The sequence below is a fragment of the Delphinapterus leucas genome, chromosome 20, assembly GCF_059928025.1.
Source record: "Delphinapterus leucas isolate spDelLeu-1000000601 "Yukka" chromosome 20, BTC_Dleu_Yukka2, whole genome shotgun sequence".
NCBI classification, from domain to species: Eukaryota; Metazoa; Chordata; class Mammalia; order Artiodactyla; family Monodontidae; genus Delphinapterus; species Delphinapterus leucas.
In genome coordinates, this window is record NC_143148.1 from 53320377 (window position 1) to 53340036 (window position 19660).

At 48.0% G+C, this 19660-nt stretch overlaps 1 protein-coding gene across 2 annotated transcripts in view; it reads right to left on the reverse strand.

Annotated features, from left to right (window-relative positions):
- Positions 1-416: 416 nt before the first annotated feature.
- Positions 417-19660, reverse strand: part of CDYL2 (chromodomain Y like 2) — a 191183-nt gene continuing 171939 nt past the window's right edge. The window contains exons 5-8 of one of the 2 annotated variants that reach the window (XM_089903334.1): positions 11354-11564; positions 9411-9554; positions 6669-6848; positions 417-4639 (exon numbers count right to left, since the gene is read on the reverse strand). In XM_089903334.1, the coding sequence (XP_089759460.1) occupies positions 6690-6848; positions 9411-9554; positions 11354-11564 (514 nt within the window). In that variant the 3' untranslated portion in view covers positions 417-4639; positions 6669-6689. Of the gene's footprint in view, positions 6849-9410; positions 9555-11353; positions 11565-19660 lie in introns of both variants that reach the window. The other variant, XM_089903333.1, reaches the window with a different exon arrangement.

Consider the following 19660-nt stretch of genomic DNA (forward strand, 5'->3'; position numbering starts at 1 on the left):
CGAGGCAACGAGAAAGGATTCTGCATAATTCCTCAGTGACAAATACGGTCGTTAGCCACGTGCAGCCACTGGGATTGTACAAAACCAAGCTCTGTGGAGGCTTATCTCGAGTGAGGAGGGGTCCCTATGCAAAGAAACATTCCAGGTATACCAGGGAAGGGGTGAATGAGCCTATCAACCTTCTGAAAAACAGTACCAGTGCCCTCCCAATCAACCACCAGCCTGAATAACTCGAAGCCTCAAGGCCGATGTGGGTGAGGGCATCTCTGCTCCCCAGGAAACCAGACACAACTTAGAAGCCTCAGATGTCGCAACCCCCTGGAGGCCCCAGAAACTCCTCTGTTCAGAAACCATGGAACCTGTTTGTGAACCTTATGTGCAGGCTAACGAAGGGAGAACACAAGCAAACGCAGACGGAGTTTCAACCTTTTTATTCAAAGCAGCTTCTCACAATGTATAAATACTGCATATTAGCACACATGAAAAATACAACTTCTAAGGCACCCAGAAATGTGTTCATACACGTTACAGGACCATTCACAAAGAGAGTGTACAATTTGCTCTAGACGGTCAGCATTTGATAAATCAGAAGGTTATTATCCCTCCGTACTGCACCCAGTCTCAGGGAATATTTACAGCATGGTGAGAAAGGGGCAGCTGTACCTGCTTTAGCAGTCTATGAATTACTCATACTTACAGATACTCAGAACTAGTTAAAGACTCTCCCATGATAACCTGGCGAAAGAAAATGAGTAGCCTAATTTGCAAAGGTCTCCTTGGATTTTGGTGTGTGTGCTATATCCATGATCAAATCGGAACACTCCCAGGGTAGGCTGGATACTTTTTTGGTAGCCTGCTTCAATTATCAGAGGCTTGGTAATAAGCCTTACCACTAGAATCCCGCTTCTTCAGTATCAATCATTTCTCAACCGGTTAATGGATGAACGATTTCATCATGGATGAAGATGGAGCATTACCTAGTGTGAGAAGTGAAGAAAATTCTTCTCGGGCTAAACAGGAAGTGGAATGGGTTGATGGAGAACAAAAACGAGGTGGAAATCTAGCAACTGCAGGATCTCAGTGCTCAGTGTAGACACATCTGAAGAACTCACGCTGGAGGTTTCTATTCAGATGGAGCAGTCCACACTGCTCAGATAACCTGAAGAATGCCAGCCCCCCGCTCCTTATGGTACCGGTATGGATAAAGGCTGGGACTACACAGCAGAAACACCAACCTGAGACAGTGCATTTCAATCCGAGAAGCTCATCTGTCAGAGCCTTCTCAAGGTGACGACAAATCCTTCTGTAGGGCCAGCCAGGGGGAGCATGAGGTCAGCGGATGGGAGCAGATTCTCTGTGCCATAAAGCATGTACGTCTCTGCCTAGATGTGCCCACAATCTATGAAACTCGTACTCTGCTGGAATAATGGAATTCTTTGGTCCTTGGTTTTATGAAAGGCAATATTTTCACAATCCTGTCAGCATGGACATCAGCAAATGACTTCAAGCTGGGACGAACGGCACAGGGACACATTAAATACTAGATGGAAAACTCCACACCCTCCAAACTTCCCAGAGTCGCCTTAAGGAGCACCAGCGTGAGGCCAGGTGTTGGGCCAATGAGGCGTGGTCAACCCACAGAGATGCCAGAGCTGAAGCTGAAAACTAGATGTCAGTTTCTCTGATTGACGCACACACTGCAAATATTTGAAGCAAATCTCCATCCTAATGGGAGATAAGTTGACTTTATGAACACTTATTTGAGATGAACCAAATAACTTGACTTTAGCTATTCTATGGCCCTGGTCTCAAGATCATCTTTAAAGCCTTGGTAAGGAGAACCAGTAGGTAAGCAGGGCCAACTGAAAAGAATCATAATTTTAAAAAAAAGAAATTTAAGTTCCAAAGTTTAGTTGGTTTTTATCAGATCCCAGACACAGTGGACACACTGCCAGTGAGCTCCATGACTTACACGCCATTCAAACAGCCACGGGTAGACTGGCTCAGCTGATGTGTACGTTGTGCATCTAGTTTGCCTGTGCCCTGCTAAACTCAGGTTCAGTATGGCTTAACGCACCTACTTCACTGATAAGACACTCAGGACATGTGGGAATGCGGATTATGTAACTGAAAGCGACTTCAGATTGTCTACACAGTAAGACTCACATGTAAACTTTGTTAACATCTCTCAAGGAGTGCTGACCACAGCCAGACTGGACATTTCCAGGTCACCTGCAAGGAGCCTGGAGTCAACCGCCAAGGTCAGGAGCAGAAAATGCCATTGGTTCAAAACAAATGATGGACCAGTAGCCCTCCCTGTGACCACATCTACACCATGTGACTAGCATGAAGGTGGCTCCAGAACACCTGTCCGTGGTCCCTTCGTGTGGCCAAAGACAATCACCAAGGTGTCTATCTGGGCCCTGCCGCCATCAACTCAACCAAACTCTCCAGATTAGCCATGGCGTACAGACTGCACAGAGTCCATCCACGTGGCTTACGCTACTTGGAAGAAACAACCCGTATTACCTTTTTTTTTTTTTTTTTGCAACAAGCTTAAGGCTCTGTTCACAAACTCCATCAACTGGCACACAGTGAGAATTTATGGAGAGATCTTCAACTACATATGTAGTTGCAAAGGTTGGAAAATCTACTGATCCTAATGGTAAGGCTTATTCACAAATTCAATACATTTTCAAATTATACTTCAAACTCACTTACTTTGAGAAAAGGAAAATTAACCGGCTCTCTTACAATTTAAGAACACTAGATTCTAATGGAAAACAAAAAACAAAAAACCATTGGCACCAAACCAGAATGCTATTTTTTTGAAAGAACAAGTGATATTAATGGAAAAGATTGCCTAAAACGCATATCCTAACTTATCACAGAAATATAAAAGTTTATATTCTGAAAATATATATTGTATTAAAGTCTGTAAGCATTTCAACCAAAATTTGCAGAAATAACTAAGCAACACTTATCTACAACAAAAATATACATGCAAGACAACCCCCAAATGGTTTCCATTAAATATCTACAAAGGCAAAGTGTAGATTTTTAAAGATTATACAAAACCATTTACAGAGAATAAAATAAAATACTTAAGAAATCTCATTTAGAGTCTTAAATACTGTGTATATTAGTGAGGATGTCTAAACTAATATATACAACAGATCTAAGTATCTGAATACAGAAACACAGAAGAGAAGCAATTCTGCATTTTAAATATTCACTTAGGAAGATCTGAAGATGTTTCTACCTGTTTCTCTTTGTTAAAAAAATTTCCACAAAAACTAGATTGGAAAATTACATGAATGTGACTAAAATTTCAAATTAAAAAAAGTTTACAAAATTTTTTAAACCAACAATTAATAATGGGAAATGCAATTCAGCATCCAATCAAGGCTATCTTTTAAATGTGGATATCTGGAGATCCAGTTGCACTGATCGAAGTCTACTGTGATTATCATTTTTCCATCCTCATACTAAACTTCATATGGGAAAAACATATTTTCATGCTTCAGAGAGAACATCTCCTAGTTTACTTTATACCAAACAAGAATAACATTTAAAATCAATTCTCTACTATTTTCTCAGAGTTATCCACTTTCATTCCAAGAGGGTCACTTTTGATGGTTTTCACCCACAGACATTATTTCAAAGCAGGGAGGGACATATGGGTATATCTACCTTAGGCTGAGGCTTCCAAATGGTGAGGAACTCTGATCCTCTTAGCAGAGTTCTCCAAAAAGTCCTCCTGGAACAAGGCTGTTAACATAAATGTTCCACTGCAAGATGCTGGATGCTAATCGCCAGGGGTTGGAGAAGAGGAGAGTTCTAATGCATGGCTAACAGGATGGCAAGGAGTGGATTGTCCAGAAGGCTGCTTGACTAAAGAAGTACCCTCATCTTCCCACCACAGCTCTTCTTCCAACCCCAAAGGTAATTCTGGGATGGGGCTACCAAGACCAAGCATGATTCCTCCAAGAACCTGCCCAGGCTCTGGGATGTGACCGCCTGGGTGGGGAGGGGGCAAAGCAGAGTAGAGAGAAGGGAGGAAGGATCCTATGGGTGGAGAGAAGGTCCTGGGGTAGAAGACAAAAAGTGGGCCTTGTCTCAAGAGAGCTATGAGGTTAAACCCTGACACAACAACAGGTCTGGCAAATTCCAACCCAGGTCGATCAGCTGGAAGTTTCCTGGATCTCACCTATACATTATCAAAACAACTAACCAGAAAGTGAAAAATTCAGTGGTTTGGTCTACCCTGTAGCAAACAGATGTAACTGAGTTTTGCCCAATATGTGGAACATCCTTCTAGAACTGACTGTATGGAAACAACCGAAACACAGACTGTCTTGTAAAACACCTCCTGTTATACACGAAACCTACAGGTTAACACCAGGCATTCCATCTTAGTGATGGTTTCACATTCCTACCTCATCATCAGAGATCCTTGAGGTGTTTAGAAGTTTAGATTTGATGATCCAAAGCTATGTTTTAGTTCAAACCTAAAACACTTCTGGTTTTTTCAGCAGGGAACAAAGATGGGCACTGAGCAAAAGGAATTTCCAAACATCCTCTTCCATTCCAACGAGAATCCTAACACTGCTTCTAGAGACGTTGAACGTGGCTGCCCCTAGAAGGTAAAAAGAAAACGAAGTGCTCTTTCTTTAGATGACTTAGTGATGGTTGAGAAGTTATCTGTCAAGGGTGAGGTCGTCTAGGGCCTTTGGTCTCAAAGGAAAAGACAAACCCAAATTGAGATGTGACAACAGGTATTTGGGCAAAAGCAGGTGTTTCCCTGTAGAAACTCCCCATCGTCTAGGTCTGCAGTTCCTACAGGAACCCCCATGGAGCAAGGGGAGGGTACACAGGACTTCAGCCCCATCTTCCTCTGGCTGGATTCAGCCAGGGTGGCTGCCCCCCAGCCGAAGCGAGAAGAAAGTGAGACATGTCCTCTTCCCTGAGCCTCGAGAAGTCATGGGGAAACTCAGAAGGAGAGAGGCTTTCAACAGAGGGAACCAAGACCATCTGGAGGACGGAGAATCCAGGTAAACTCAGGTTCACTGTTTAAAGGCCTATGTCTCTAGTTCTGCTATAGACAGTCCACCTGTTCTCCGAAACACAAAGCTCAGGGCATGAGTCCTCTCCACCTGCCCAGTCTAGTGCATCCAGCTGCCTTCAGGGGAGGGAAGAGGACCAGAAAGGGAGAGAGAACTGTAACAGTGGCCCTCCCTCCCCTCAGCTGGCCTCCCCTCCCCCAGCTGTGCCTAACTGTCACTGCTCAACTTTCTCTGCGGAAGGGTCGAGAGGGGCTGGTGACTAACAGAGGGTACTAGTAGGAGACGGGGGAGCAGAGGTCCTTGAGGACACCTGGGGGGGGATTGTGATGGAAATGGAAAAACCCCGCCACTCTGGGAACCTAACTTTCTCTGGTGCTTGACCCTCATACAGAACATGGTCCTGTCACTTCTCTGCTTGAACTCTGATGTTTACGTTCTCCTCTCCAACCAAAACCAAAACCCCAAACCAAAACCCCTCCTTCGCCACAGCTGGCCCAGGGGCTTTGGGCTGATGGTCTGCATACAAATGCTGGAGCCCCCCTGCGGCCCACACGCCCTGGGACAGGAGGCCTCATCCCTGGTTACTGCTCCATTACTGGACCATTCAGGCGGGAAGCCCCATTTATCTCCTTAAAGGGAGCAGAGTGAAGAGAAAACTCTTCCATGATTTCTCCTAAGAGCAAGTATGCAATTGTCATAGAACTGTTTCACACGCAGGAAATCTGGGGCAGAGCTATTCCTTTTATTCACAGAAATCCCGTTTTCATCTCTCTGAATTTTATTTCTACATGGTTCACTGCTAGAATGCACCAAATGGCATGAACCTTGTATGGGATTTGGTCCAGGGCAGTATGAAAATAATATCTGTGTGAACAACAGATATCATAATATATAAACAAAAATAAATAAATTAAATAAGTCGGGTGAAAAAAAAAACATTTTCCTAGTAGTTATGTGTTTGCAAAACTAGCTTTACATATAATACACATAAATTATCAGAATTTCCACTTACATTGTTTTAAAAATATATATTTAACAAAATGCTCCTAAATGTACAATATCTGGGTTTGTAAATCACTCAATTGGGTTTTAAGACCAAGCCCTAGAAGTCACGCAGATTTGCATCAGAGAGGAGACTGAGGCTGGATCTACACAATCGTTCTGCTCATGGGTCTAGAAATTCCCTAAGATTGGTCGTCCCGTCACTGGATCTGTACTTAACCAGACAGAGCCATGGCAGCCAAGTTTCCAAATCAGAGGCACTGTGTAGACACAGCCTGAGTCAGAGGATGGGGAAATGGGTCTTCCCCTTCCTGGACCAGGATGGTGCATTTCAGCAAGTGGGGAGAGGACAAGGGCACCTGGCAGAGGACTGGGAAGATACAGCCCTCGATAGCTCTCCAGCCAGTTGGGGTGGGGACACAGGGGAGGCCAAGTATGCTGCGTTTCCCATCATTACACAAAACCAAACCAATGAGGAGCAACCAAAGGACACGAGGAAATGGACACGACCCTAGGTATAGCGAGACACCTTGACAGACTCCTTGGCCGGGAATACACTGTGCTCTGATTTCTGAAACACAGGACAGAGCTGGAAGTCACCTGCCCTTGAGCACTGGGCCCTCAGACTTCATAAATTTTGTCCTGCAGGTAGCTGAACAGGGAATCCAGGCCTTTAGAGGAACCCCAGAGCTGTTTGAGCATGAGGCATTCTTTCTCGTTCACATCTTCAAGCACTGACTTCAGGAAGCTCCGGACGAGGCATTTCGACTCCTCCAGCACCTGGAGGGAAACACACAAGCCTCATTAGCCTGGCGCCAGGGACTCTGCTCCAGAAGGATGTACTTAACCTCCTCATGTCCCAAGCCAGAGGAGGTTGCCTCCTCTGGTCCGGGGCTTCCCAGGCCTCTGCCCTTGGCAACGGCCAGGAATGGATTGCAGGCATGCTGAGACGTTGAGCCCTCAGACCTTGGGATGGCTGAGTGGGACCCGCATTAACCTCAACTGCAGGAGTGACACTGACATATACTCAGAGTCACTTTCTATGGATGTCATGAAAAAGTTTGGGAAATACTGCTTTCACCTCCCCATGCTACCTAACTTAAGAATGGCTGGGATCACAGAGTAAGATAATGAAATGAACTAATGGTTGTCAAAGTATCCATGGGACCCACCCTGACAGCAATGCCCCTTGGTCAGGCTTAGTAGTTAAGAGTAGTAGTAATAAAAGTAGTAATAAAAGTAGCAATCATTGTAATAGTAATAACAATTGCAGTAATTGTAGCAATGAGCAATAATAGTGGTAACAATAGTAACGCTATAGTATTATAGCGATAACAGTAATGTTAGTGGTAGTAATAATGGCAACAACACCATAGTATTATAGCAACAATAACAGTAATGCCAGTGGTCGTAATAATACTACAGTATTATAGTAGTGATAATGGCTGATATTAGTAATATAGTAGCAATCACGGTAATAATAGTAATAAATCATAAACGTGAGTAAGAACAATGGTAGCAAGCATAGTGGTTAGAATAACAATGCCACTACCACCGTTAGCCGATCGGCTCTACGATAGGCACTTCTGCATTCTTTTATTTCTTCCTCAAGTTAACTGCACAACTAGGTAGCCATCTCCGCATTACAGATGAAAGATGTGAGCTCAGGAAGTGAAGGTGCCCCGAGCCGCCTGATGGGTGTGCCCTGCCAACGCCTGGCTGATTCTGCAGGCTCCACGCTGCCTCGGTCTGGCAGAGGCATAGCCGGAAGCCGGGCGTCCGAGCATCCTTCCGCTGGCCTCCACCACCCTCTGTGGACCTGGAGGCTCTGGTCCTCAGTCTCACAAAGCGCTTTCCAACAGAAAAAAGCAAGACAAGAGCTCCCTTGCTCAAGCAGGCTGGAAAGGGGCAGTGATCTCCCTCAGCTTGGGCTGGAGGCGAATGGATGGTAAGAAAGGGCTGGCAGACCAAGGGTGCCTCTTTCCTTCCAAGAATTGCTCTCCTGGGGTCGTGGGGTAGATTCCCATCTCGGGTGAATCACCCCAAAGCTCCTGAATTCATACCTGTGGGTGGGAGAGGTTTCCTTGCAGTATTTCTTCAAAAGCCGGTTTCATCTGAGCACCTCCACTGCCCAGAGACCAAACTCCTCAGTGGAGCCTTGGGGCCTTTCTCCTCCCTGCCTTTTCAGTCTTATCATCCCTCAGCTAGCCCCTGCACCTGCTCACACCACCAGGAGCCGCTGCTTAGACTCCACGCAGGGTTTTGGACTTTTGTGCCCTCACTCACACCGTTTGCTCCGCTGAGAACTTCCACCCACCTCTCTGTGCAGCTGCCCCTATGTCACCAATCCTCCCCGTTTGCCCAGGCTCACGGGGTTTCCTGGGACTCGAGATTTTTGGTGCTAAAACCAGGAGAGTCTCAGGCAAAGTGGGACGAGTTGGTCACCAGAATCATCAGGAAGATTAAAAGAGAATTCACATAAAGGGATAAGCAAAGTGCTTGACCCAACAAGGCTGTACCATCCCCACCCTGCCACTGTCACTGGGACCGACAGGCTTCCGGGGGGCAGAGCTGACACACAGTATGTGCCCAGTAAAGGCTGATGAGCCACATCAAGAGGGGAGTGGCAGCTGGGTGCAGCCTTGGGGTAGACAGGGAGAAGGAAAGGGGTGGTCACGGGTCAGCCCCACAATCCAGCCCAGCACCCCTGTGATGCTGAAGCACAGAAAGCGTCCGGGCCTGCTGCTCCCAAAGCACCTTCCTCGTTTCCCACTCGGCCCTTTCTCCACCTTCAACAGGATATTTCCATACAGCGCTCAGAGAGACTTTGATGAGATAAAATCGACACAATTAAAACCCGGTGTCTCCACGGAGGTGTTATTTATCTGTTTTTCAAGGTGTCTTCAGAGTCGAACCGGTTACATGTGCCAAGCACTGGACAGGCAGGAGAAATGAGGTACCAGGACAGCGGAAACCACTTTTTCTCATCTCTCAACTGGCTTCACACCCTCTGTCCTTATTCGTCTTTGCTTCTCATTTCTTTGAAAACCATACATGATTTGTATTTTCGTGCATGTTTAGGACTTTCTTTAAAGGCAACCCTTCTACCCCAGGGTATAAATCTCTTCTGTGAGGTTTTCACACTAGAGCTGATGGGGAATATCTAACAGTGCTGACCACCTCCCTCTGGATTTAAGCTCTCAGCACCGAGATGCGGCATCTGTTAAATCACATACTCCCTGCGTGACCTTTGGCAAGTCGGTCACTCCCTTCCGGCCTCGTTGCCCTCACCTGTAAAATGGGTCTACTGCAAGGACAGGGCACAGAGACTCGGGAACTCACCACCGCGCTGCAGGAGGCCATCTCCTTGACCCGCAGCATGACCTCCTGGCTGAACGTGGTTGGCCAGAAGACCTGTGACACCAGGCCTCTGCTGCATGCCTCCTGGGCGGTGAGCTTCCGCCCGCAGAAGAGCATCTCGTTGGCCTGAGAAAGCAAAGGCAGGAGAAGGCTGAGAGCTGGCACGCCTCCAAGCCTGCTCGCGAGCCCGCCTGCTGTGCGCAACTGTCCCGGCTCCCAGAGGCAGCATCCTTAACCGGGGGCCAAAGATGCTCTGGGGGCTGCTTGCACACGCCTGTGTCTACGTGCGTCTTTCTGCACAGAGGGCCCACAGCTTTCACTGAATTCCCCTAAGAAGCCATGTCCCTGCAGGGGCTCCGCCTTCAATACTCACTTCACCCCCGCCCCCGTCTGGTGGCAGGGCTGCAGGAGGAGACGTGTGTCGGGCTGGGAACAGTTCACAGCTGATACCCCTTCCTCAGTGACTGATTCAGGGAAGAGCAGATGAGCCACCCGAGATATTAAAGCTGTCTGTGAGGTCTCCAAGCTGGAGAGGATGGGGAAGACACTTCCTCCCTCTCTCGTGGCTTAAGTCACTGAGCCCAGGGCCACCCACTGCTGTGGAGAGGGACGGGCTGCCAAGACAGCAGGGATGGAGAACAAGAGCCCTGCCGGCACTGGGATTCCTGGGCATGACACCCCCAAAGGAGGCTCTACTGCTGGACCTGCCAGTTACGGCAACCGTTAAATTCCTTTCTTCCCCTCTTTAAGCCAGTTAAAGTGTTTCCATCACCGGCAGCCAGAAAGGTCCCAAGTAAGACCATAATCCCAACGCAGAGAGGCGCACCCCTCCCAGTGACCCGGGGCTGTGCATAGGCAGTGCCCAGGTACGAAGGGCAGAAACACCTCCTGCGTCCTGCCGTGTCCTCTGCGCCCCACCCCCCAGAGAACTTCCCCTGACTTTGAAGTGTGCAGCTGTTGTACACGGTCTGGCAAAAGCAACGTGGGAAAGGTCCCGGGCACAGACAGAGCCCAGCGCAGTCACCCACTGACACCAACAAATGACTCTCCCGCTGATAATTAGGGCAAGATGGTCACGGTCCCTCCCCCACCGCCTTCACACAGCAGACAACCCAATCCCTTCCCTGACTGCTGTCCACCTGCCTCCCCTGTCCCTCCCTTCCCGGCCCTGCAGGCTTAGCCACTCTCAGATGGATGTTGAAATGTCAAGCTCTCCCAGCCTCTGGATCTGTGCACATGCCTCCTCCCCTTTTGTTCTGGTTGTCACTGGAGGGTCATGATGACCCAAGGGACAATCTTTCACGCCCGAGGAGCAAAATTTGTCAGGTTGGTAATAAGCCTGTGGATGCATTCGGCTGGACGTTTGAAGACAAATACGTGTCATTGAACGTATTCAGAAACACCGTCTCAGGAAGGAGGAATGCGAGGAAGGAACCCAATAGAAGGAGCCCACCAGGACGCAGTCGGGGGAGAACACGTCTCAATCAGCAACATCCTTGGAGTTTCAGAAATGATTGAAATAAAAGAAACGATAAGGCTGTACAAGGTTAACATTTTTGTGACCAAAAAGGAACCGGGCAGAGCACAGGGGCCGAGATCGAAAGGGAAAGTGCCTGCTTTCGGGGCTCCCTGGCTGCCCCACCTTCCTACCACTGCTGAGATGGAAGCCGCGGAAAGCAGCCCCAGCTCCAGAGTCCGAATGGCCTTGCAATCCACCTGTCGGGCCTGCTGCTAGACACCGGCTGGCAGCAACTCTGGGAAGGCAGAAGAAGCTGAGACGGCCCCCAGATTCCACAGGCCAGGAGCACCCCCGGGACTCGACCCACATGAAGGGCTGTATCCTAAACCCAGGACAGAGGAGGGGTGCTGTGGGACCCAAAACCCATGGGTCACAGGAAAGGACCCGCCACAGAGGGGAGGCTTACCAGTGCGACACCCAGGATCTGGGGGAAGGTATAGGAGGAACAGCCGGCGGGCGTGAGGCGGATGGTGGCGTAGGGGGTCTGAAACCAGGCTTTCTCGCTGGCCCACACGATGTCGCAGAGGGGCAGGATGGAGGCTCCCAGGCCTAGCGCGGGCCCATTGATCGCCACCACGATGGGCTTCTTAAACTGGATAAAGGCCTTCACAAAGTCCCTGGGGAAGAGAGAAGACCCTCTTTAGCAGGTGAGCAGGCCTGCCGAGACCCACGGACACCCTTGATTCTGTCGAGGTGGAAATAAGTTTCCCCAGGTGCTGGGAAGCACCCACAGATCATGAGGGAAGTGGGTGCTCAGCAGGGGTCTCATTCTCCCAGACACCGAGCCGCAGAGCTGCAGGCACAGGCGTGGCACACTTAGTGGGTGGTACCAGATTTTCAGAGGGAAACTCATGGGGTGATCACGGTTTGCCCAGAGGGCCCCAGGTCATGCCCGTTGTCCCAGCACTGCACCAGGCTACCCTGTCCTTCCACCCCCTAGATATTGACAAAGTGTAAATATCCTTAAGGAAGATCGCTTGAACGTTAAGGTTCTGAACAGAACCAAAAGGAGGGTGTTACAAGGAAGGGTACGTGAACTCAAGGAGAGAAGGAACATTCTAAGGGCACTGGCGAGGGTGGAATTGGTGGCTTTGAGAGGATGAACCTCTTATTATTCGAGGTGCTCCAAGTTTGCTCCAATGGTCACCCTGGGTGATGCTGTAGAGGGCATTCAAGCTTCAGATGGTAGGCACAGGTGGGGATTGATGACATTTAAGAATTCTTTCAGTCCTAGGATTGTCTGATTCTCAGTTACCTAAAGACATGCCAGACTCACCCGGGGTGGATCCAGAATGCTGACAAGGGTCTCTATATTTGGGTGGCTTTGACCAAAACTGGGGAAGGACGCTGGGCTCCCCTGGAGGTGTGAGGCATCTGGCACCATGCCTACGAATTAGGCGATATACTATCTCCCTGCCCTTCTGCGTTGAGCAAGGTTACAGGGTGCATCTTTAATATTAAACAGAGACACCTACAATAAACCTCTACTTCCTTGCCTTAGAACACTTTTCACCTTTCCCTTAGTTGCTGTATTAAGGTCTATAAAATTTTAATATTCATGTGGACACAGAGGAAAGATCCAGGATGTCTAGCAAAGCTTGCATCCCTCATTATTCTCAGGTGGAAGATCGGAAATTAACAAGAACTCACAAAAATAAAATCCAAACTCCTGACCATGACCTTGGTCTGCCTCTGCTTACCTCTCCAGACTTATCTCCTGTCTCTCTCACCCCTGTTCACTGTGCAGGAGCTGCACGGGCCTTCTGAGAGTTCTTGGAAAACACCACTATCACAATTTGCAATTATCCTAATTATTTGCTTCCTTACTTGAATTCTCCTCCCCCTTTAGTTCCTTAAGGAAACTCACAGGTCTGCCTTGGGCACTGCTTGGTCTCCATGCATACTGGAATTAACACTCAGTAAACAATCTCCCAGAATGAGAGCAAAGACTGCAGATGTGTAGCGGTGATGCACGAGCTATTCACCAGACCTGGTTTCCCTTCCCTCTTCTTCCTGAGGCTGCAACTGGAACACGGTCCCCAGGCTCCCTTGCAGTTGGCTGTGGCCCAGTAACCAAGTGCTGGCCGATGGGATGTAAGTGGAAACCAAATACACACTTCCGGGTCTGATGCAAGGAAACCTCCCACCACACAGCCCCCCAAGCCCTCTCATCTTGACAAGCATGGCAGTCTTGGAAGACCTTTGTTGGGCCGCAAGATGGAAGGAGTTTGAGTTCCTGAGTCACCACTTGGAGGATAGTCATGGGCTGATCAGCAACTTCTGTTCTAGGTCCACATACATGTGAAGTAAATTTCTATCACAGCTGAGCTGTTATATACATTTGGGGTTCATTTGTTACAGCAGCTAATACTTAACTAATACAAATGTCGAGCTGATTTATCCCTTCTCAGTTGATACTATTCTCCCCGAATTCTTATCAGAAGATGTGGGTATCACGGTGATATGCTGGGAGCAGATGGAACTGTGAGAAGACGGCTTAATACTCCACTGGGGTAGGGGGCATCTTAGGACCTCCATGTTGTCATGAAAGTACATGCCCAGGCTTGAGACGTCAGATTTCCTGACATCCGTGTGATTCTGTGAGTAGATTCTCTGTGAGGTATCTCAGTCACTGCTGCCCCACTGTGGCTGATCCCAGAAGGATACTGCTACCCAGAGGGAGACCTGGCACCACGGCCTTCTGAGTCCTGGTTTTCCAGTGGCCCATTTCCTGGCTCGACTTTCTAACTTCACGGCTTCAGTCACTGGTTTTAACAAGTGCTTTTTACCAAATGCAATTTGGAGTCTGCAGGAGATGTGGGGCTTCCTTGTAGGGTCCTTGGAACCACAGGGTTTGGGTATTTTTAACAGATGTTCTACTCCTAAATCCCCTCATATGATTCCAGGATCTTGGATCTCAGAGTTGGGAAGGACTTTAGGAGGCACAGAGCCATATGACAAACCCACAGCCAATATCGTCCTCAATGGTGAAAAACTGAAAGCATTTCCACTAATATCAGGAACAAGACAAGGTTGCCCACTCTCACCACTCTTATTCGACATAGTTTTGGAAGCTTTAGCCACAGCAATCAGAGAAGAAAAAGAAATAAAAGGAATCCAAATCGGAAAAGAAGTAAAGCTGTCACTGTTTGCAGATGACATGATACTATACATAGAGAATCCTAAAGATGCTACCAGAAAACTACTAGAGCTAAGCAATGAATTTGGTAAAGTAGCAGAATACAAAATTAATGCACAGAAATCTCTGGCATTCCTATACACTAATAATGAAAAATCTGAAAATGAAATCAAGAAAACACTCCCATTTACCACTGCAACAAAAAGAATAAAATATCTAGGAATAAACCTACCTAAGGAGACAAAAGACCTGTATGCAGAAAATTATAAGACACTGATGAAAGAAATTAAAGACGATACAAATAGATGGAGAGATATACCATGTTCTTGGATGGGAAGAATCAACATTGTGAAAATGACTCTACTACCCAAAGCAATCTACAGATTCAATGCAATCCCTATCAAACTACCACTGGCATTTTTCACAGAAATAGAACAAAAACTTTCACAATGTGTATGAAAAGACCCTGAACAGCCAAAGAAATCTTGAGAACAAAAAATGGAGCTGGAGGAATCAGGCTCCCTGGCTTCAGACTATACTACAAAGCTACAGGAATCAAGACAGTATGGTACTGACACAAAAACAGATAGATCAATGCAACAGGATAGAAAACCCAGAGATAAACCCAAGCACATATGGTCACCTTATCTTTGATAAAGGAGGCAGGAATGTACAGTGGAGAAAGGACAGCCTCTTCAATAAGTGGTGCTGGGAAAACTGGACAGGTACATGTAAAAGTATGAGATTAGAACACTCCCTAACACCATACACAAAAATAAGCTCAAAATGGATTAAACACCTAAATGTAAGGCCAGAAACTATCAAACTCTTAGAGGAAAACATAGGCAGAATGCTCTATGACATGAATCACAGCAAGATCCTTTTTGACCCACTTCCTAGAAAAATGGAAAAACAAAAATAAACAAATGGGATTTAATGAAACTTAAAGGCTTTTGCACAGCAAAGGAAACCATAAACAAGACAACAAACAAAAGACAACCCTCAGAATGGGAGAAAATATTTGCAAATGAAGCAACTGACAAAGGATTAATCTCCAAAATTTACAAGCAGCTCATGCAGCTCAATAACAAAAAAACAAACAACCCAATCCAAAAATGGCAGAAGACCTAAATAGACATTTCTCCAAAGAAGATATACAGACTGCCAACAAACACATGAAAGAATGCTCAACATCATTAATCATTAGAGAAATGCAAATCAAAACTACAATGAGATATCATCTCACACCGGTCTGAGTAGCCATCATCAAAAAGTCTAGAAACAATAAATGCTGGAGAGGGTGTGGAGAAAAGGGAACACTCTTGCACTGCTGGTGGGAATGTGAATTGGTACAGCCACTATGGAGAACAGTATGGAGGTTCCTTAAAAAACTACAAATAGAACTACCATATGACCCATCAATCCCACTACTGGGCATATACCCTGAGAAAACCATAATTCAAAAAGAGTCATGTACCAAAATGTTCATTGCAGCTCTATTTACAATAGCCAGGAGATGGAAACAACCTAAGTGTCCATCGACAGATGAATGGATAAAGAAGATGTGGCACGTATATACAATGGAATATTACTCAGCCATAAAAAGAAATGAAACTGAGTTATTTGTAGTGAGGTGGATGGACCTAGAGTCTGTCATACAGAGTGAAGTAAATCAGAAAGAGAGAGACAAATACCGTATGCTAACACATATATATGGAATCTAAGAAAAAAAAAATGTCATGAAGAACCTAGGGGTAAGACAGGAATAAAGACACAGACCTACTAGAGAATGGACTTGAGGACATGGGGAGGGGGAAGGGTAAGCTGGGACGAAGTGAGAGAGTGGCATGGACATATATACACTACCAAACGTAAAATAGATAGCTAGTGGGAAGCAGCCGCATAGCACAGGGATATCGGCTCGGTGCTTTGTGACCGCCTGGAGGAGTGGGATAGGGAGGGTGGGAGGGAGATGAAAGAGGGAGGAGATATGGGAACATATGTATGTGTATAACTGATTCACTTTGTTATAAAGCAGAAACTAACACACCATTGTAAAGCAATTATACTCCAATAAAGATGTTAAAAAAAAAAAAAAGAGGCATGGAGCCCAGTCTTCCACCTGTGCAGAATCCCCTCCACAGCCTCCCGAGGACGTATCATGGCCTCTGTTGAACATTCTCAATGAAGAGGGTCCATCCCTATAAAGGCGCCTCCCTGCCGAGGCCCTTATGTGAGCCCCTCCGATGCTCCTATTTGCTCTGCTTCACCATCCACACGACAGTTCTTCCAGCATTCACCTGGGCCCTCATGACTTTCCAGAAGCTTCCCCTTCCAGACCCAGAGACTTTCATGCTATTGTTTCCAACCTGAGCTCTGTGCAGAGGCACCAAGGACCCCCGAGGAGGGCTAAGGGGCCCAGGTGTGCTCAGCTCCGACCCTCCACCCCCAAGCTCCCCTGTTTCAGTCCAGCAGCCTCATGAATTCATTTCCTTGATATAAAAATGTGATGCACAGACCGCTCTCCCCATCCTTTTCCTCTCACCTCAAGCAGTAGATCTCTATCGCGAGGGCCCGCCGGATGTAGGAGCCAGACAACACACAGGATATTGCATTACAGACGCTGCCGCTCAGATAGCTGATGCTGGTCTGCGTGGCAGGGCTGCGCTGGGGAGGTGGCTGGCCGTCTTCCCCCGCGTCAGAGTCCCTCAGGCTGACACCAGCCCTCGCTTCTCCCTCCCAGGCTGATGTGGCAGAAGGAGCAGGAACTTCGGGGTCTGAAAGACTTGGGGTCAAGTCTCAACACCGCCCCTCACTAGTGGGGAGACCTCGGACAAGTTACCCAGTCTCTGGAGCCTCATTTTACTTCCTGGAAAATGGGAAAGCCAGTGGGGGTGTCCACAAGAATTAAATGTGATGGTCCACCAGAGGCACCAGCACACTGCCTGGCACACAGGCCACTGTTATCACGGTTGGCGCATCGGCTACGGAGGGTGGACACAGCTTTCACTCCATTCTCAGTGGTCTGTAATCTGCTCACCTGGCCTGAAGGAGACTCAGCAAAATTCTGCACACGGCTATTTCTGGATTTCACCTGGAGCACTTGGCAACTGTGACCCCGTTATCCAGTCCCTTTAACCGGAGCCGTACAGTGCAGTCCTCCCACTGCCAAAGTTCAGAGCCAAGGCAGCCGGGACGGGGCCTGTGAGCACCAGGTACACACGGTGACAACCATCCTGGGCCGCCCCCAGAAGCCCACTCCATAGTCAGACCCAGGCTTAGCTAGAACTTGCGGCTGGAAGTAACAGGAGTAACAATGAAAATAATTCTTTACACTTATTCTAAGTACTCATTCGGGCCAGGCACGGGTCAAGTATTGCACACAAGTTATCTGATTCCTCTTTGTCCCAGCAGCCTGCCAGCAGGCCACCACATCCCCTGTGAGGAGTTCAGGTGAGGGCAGCCTCTCATCCAGGATTGGGCGGACAGCTTTGCTTGGATCCTGGATAGAGGCGTCTTCGGAATGAGTCATCTGAGCTCTTCCCACATCTGCCAGTCCATTCAGCGAACATCTGCAGAGGGAACGCAGCTTCCCGGGCCATGTGCACGCATGTTTTCTTTACGAAACTTTGAGGATGGGAAGGGAGCACCGCTGGGGGTACTGTGGCTGCGTGGCCCAGCCGACAGCGTGCGTGTGCCGGGAGAATTGCAAGGGATGCCCGCAGGTGATAAGGTCCTGTGGCCAAAATATGTCTCAGCCATGCCAGATTGTGAACGAAGTTCTTTCACAAGAGACTGCTCAGACAGTAAATACGTTAACTGGAAAATCCGAAGGAATGGGGACAGAACTCATTTATTGACAGAGCCCCTCGCTCACGATGCTGCTCTGGAAAGCTACAGAACAGTCTTTGGGGAAGGCTTCTCTGCGCTGTGTTCCTGAAACTTCTGGTGCGCTCAGTCAAGGTGCAGAAGCCTCTTGGTTGGTACGGGGCAGGGGTTCTCAACCCTGTCTTCATATTAGAAACACCGAGGGAACTTTAAAACCCCCACCTCACACACATTAACTCAGAAGCTCCTGGAGGGACAGCCGAGCAGCTGGGTTTTGGAAAAGCTCACTGGGCTGAGAACTGGTGGCCCAGGGGACACCCCCACTCCATCTCCCTGGGTCCCTGCCAGCCCACGAACTAGGAAACTCCGCTTCCTCTGCCGCCTTTCCCTTTGCTCTGCCTAAGAGAAACTCTCCTTCCTGAGGAGATGGCAACTGTCTGAGCTCCACTGGCTGCGTTTCTCCAGAGATGAGGTCATGCGTTCAGCATCTCCTCCAGTTTGAGACTGCAGCTAATGCCACCAGTGAAACTCGTAAACCAGGTGAAGGCTACAGCCACGACTTTGCTCAGGCCACAGAGGTAGGCGCCCCATCTCTGAGAGTCCCATAAATGAGGAGGGACGCTTACGGGGGACCCTGCTGCTCCCCTCACTATGTGACAAAGTGCCTGTGAAAGGACAGAGCCGAGTGGAGCAAAGAACAAACCTCCGTGTACACGGCTGGGCTATCTGCACGTGGGCAGCCCGAGAGCAGCCTGAAACCACGACGCCTTTTCTAATAACTGCCTTCAGGTAGCCCACGTCTCTTCCAGCAAGAATTCTGCCACGGGAAGTGCACAGGGGTTTTAGAGCAGAGATTCTAGGGGATGCTTCCCCCTAAAGAGGGACTCAGAACCCCACATATGCAGGCGTCCCTGTGTCACCTCTTGGAGGCTCTGCATCCCCTGGAAGCCTCCCTTGCCTGTGGGAATCAGCTTCCGGGAGACGCTGCCAGAGCCCAGTGAGACTGGAGGCCACAGAAAATCCCTAACATGCGGCCGGAGGCTCCACGACTCCACGCAGAGTAACTGCTCCTTTTCAAGTGACCAGGAGGCATCCCTGAACCGTGGCTTGTCTGAGGACCACATAAGATGCAGCAGTGGGCATATGCGCCCTTCCCAGGATGCAGGACCCGTGACACCCTTGCTGGAAATCATGACCACTTGCTTTTGACAAATGCATAAAGAATGGGGAGATAACTACCCTTCAGTGTCCCAGAGGAGATGCTGATCTTTGGGATTGGCTGTCACCCCGAGGATCCCACTTTTTGCCCCAAAGGCCATAAGACAGTGGGGGAACATTCCCCACCCCATTGGATCTGCATATACACAGCTCCCCACATCCATCCTTCTCCCCAGGGCTGAGCCATGTCAGCTCCAGGACGCAGGGACCTCCAGAAAAGCAAAGATTTCACCATCAGGCAGAGGGTGGGAGTAGTGTGTATAATACTTGGGCATTACCAGACACTGGGCTTAATATGAAGAAATAAAATCTCTTTTTGATCAAAAGAATAAAGTGGGATATAACCTAGAGTGTAAAAGCATCCCTAAGTTTGGCAGGAAAACACTGGATGCCCAATTAGAATCTGAATTTCAGATAAACATCAAATAATTTTTTTAGTATATGTATATCCCACGTACTGCATGGGTTGGGATATACCTGTGCTTTAGAAAATGTTTCATTGTTTGAAATTCAAATTTAACTGAGCAG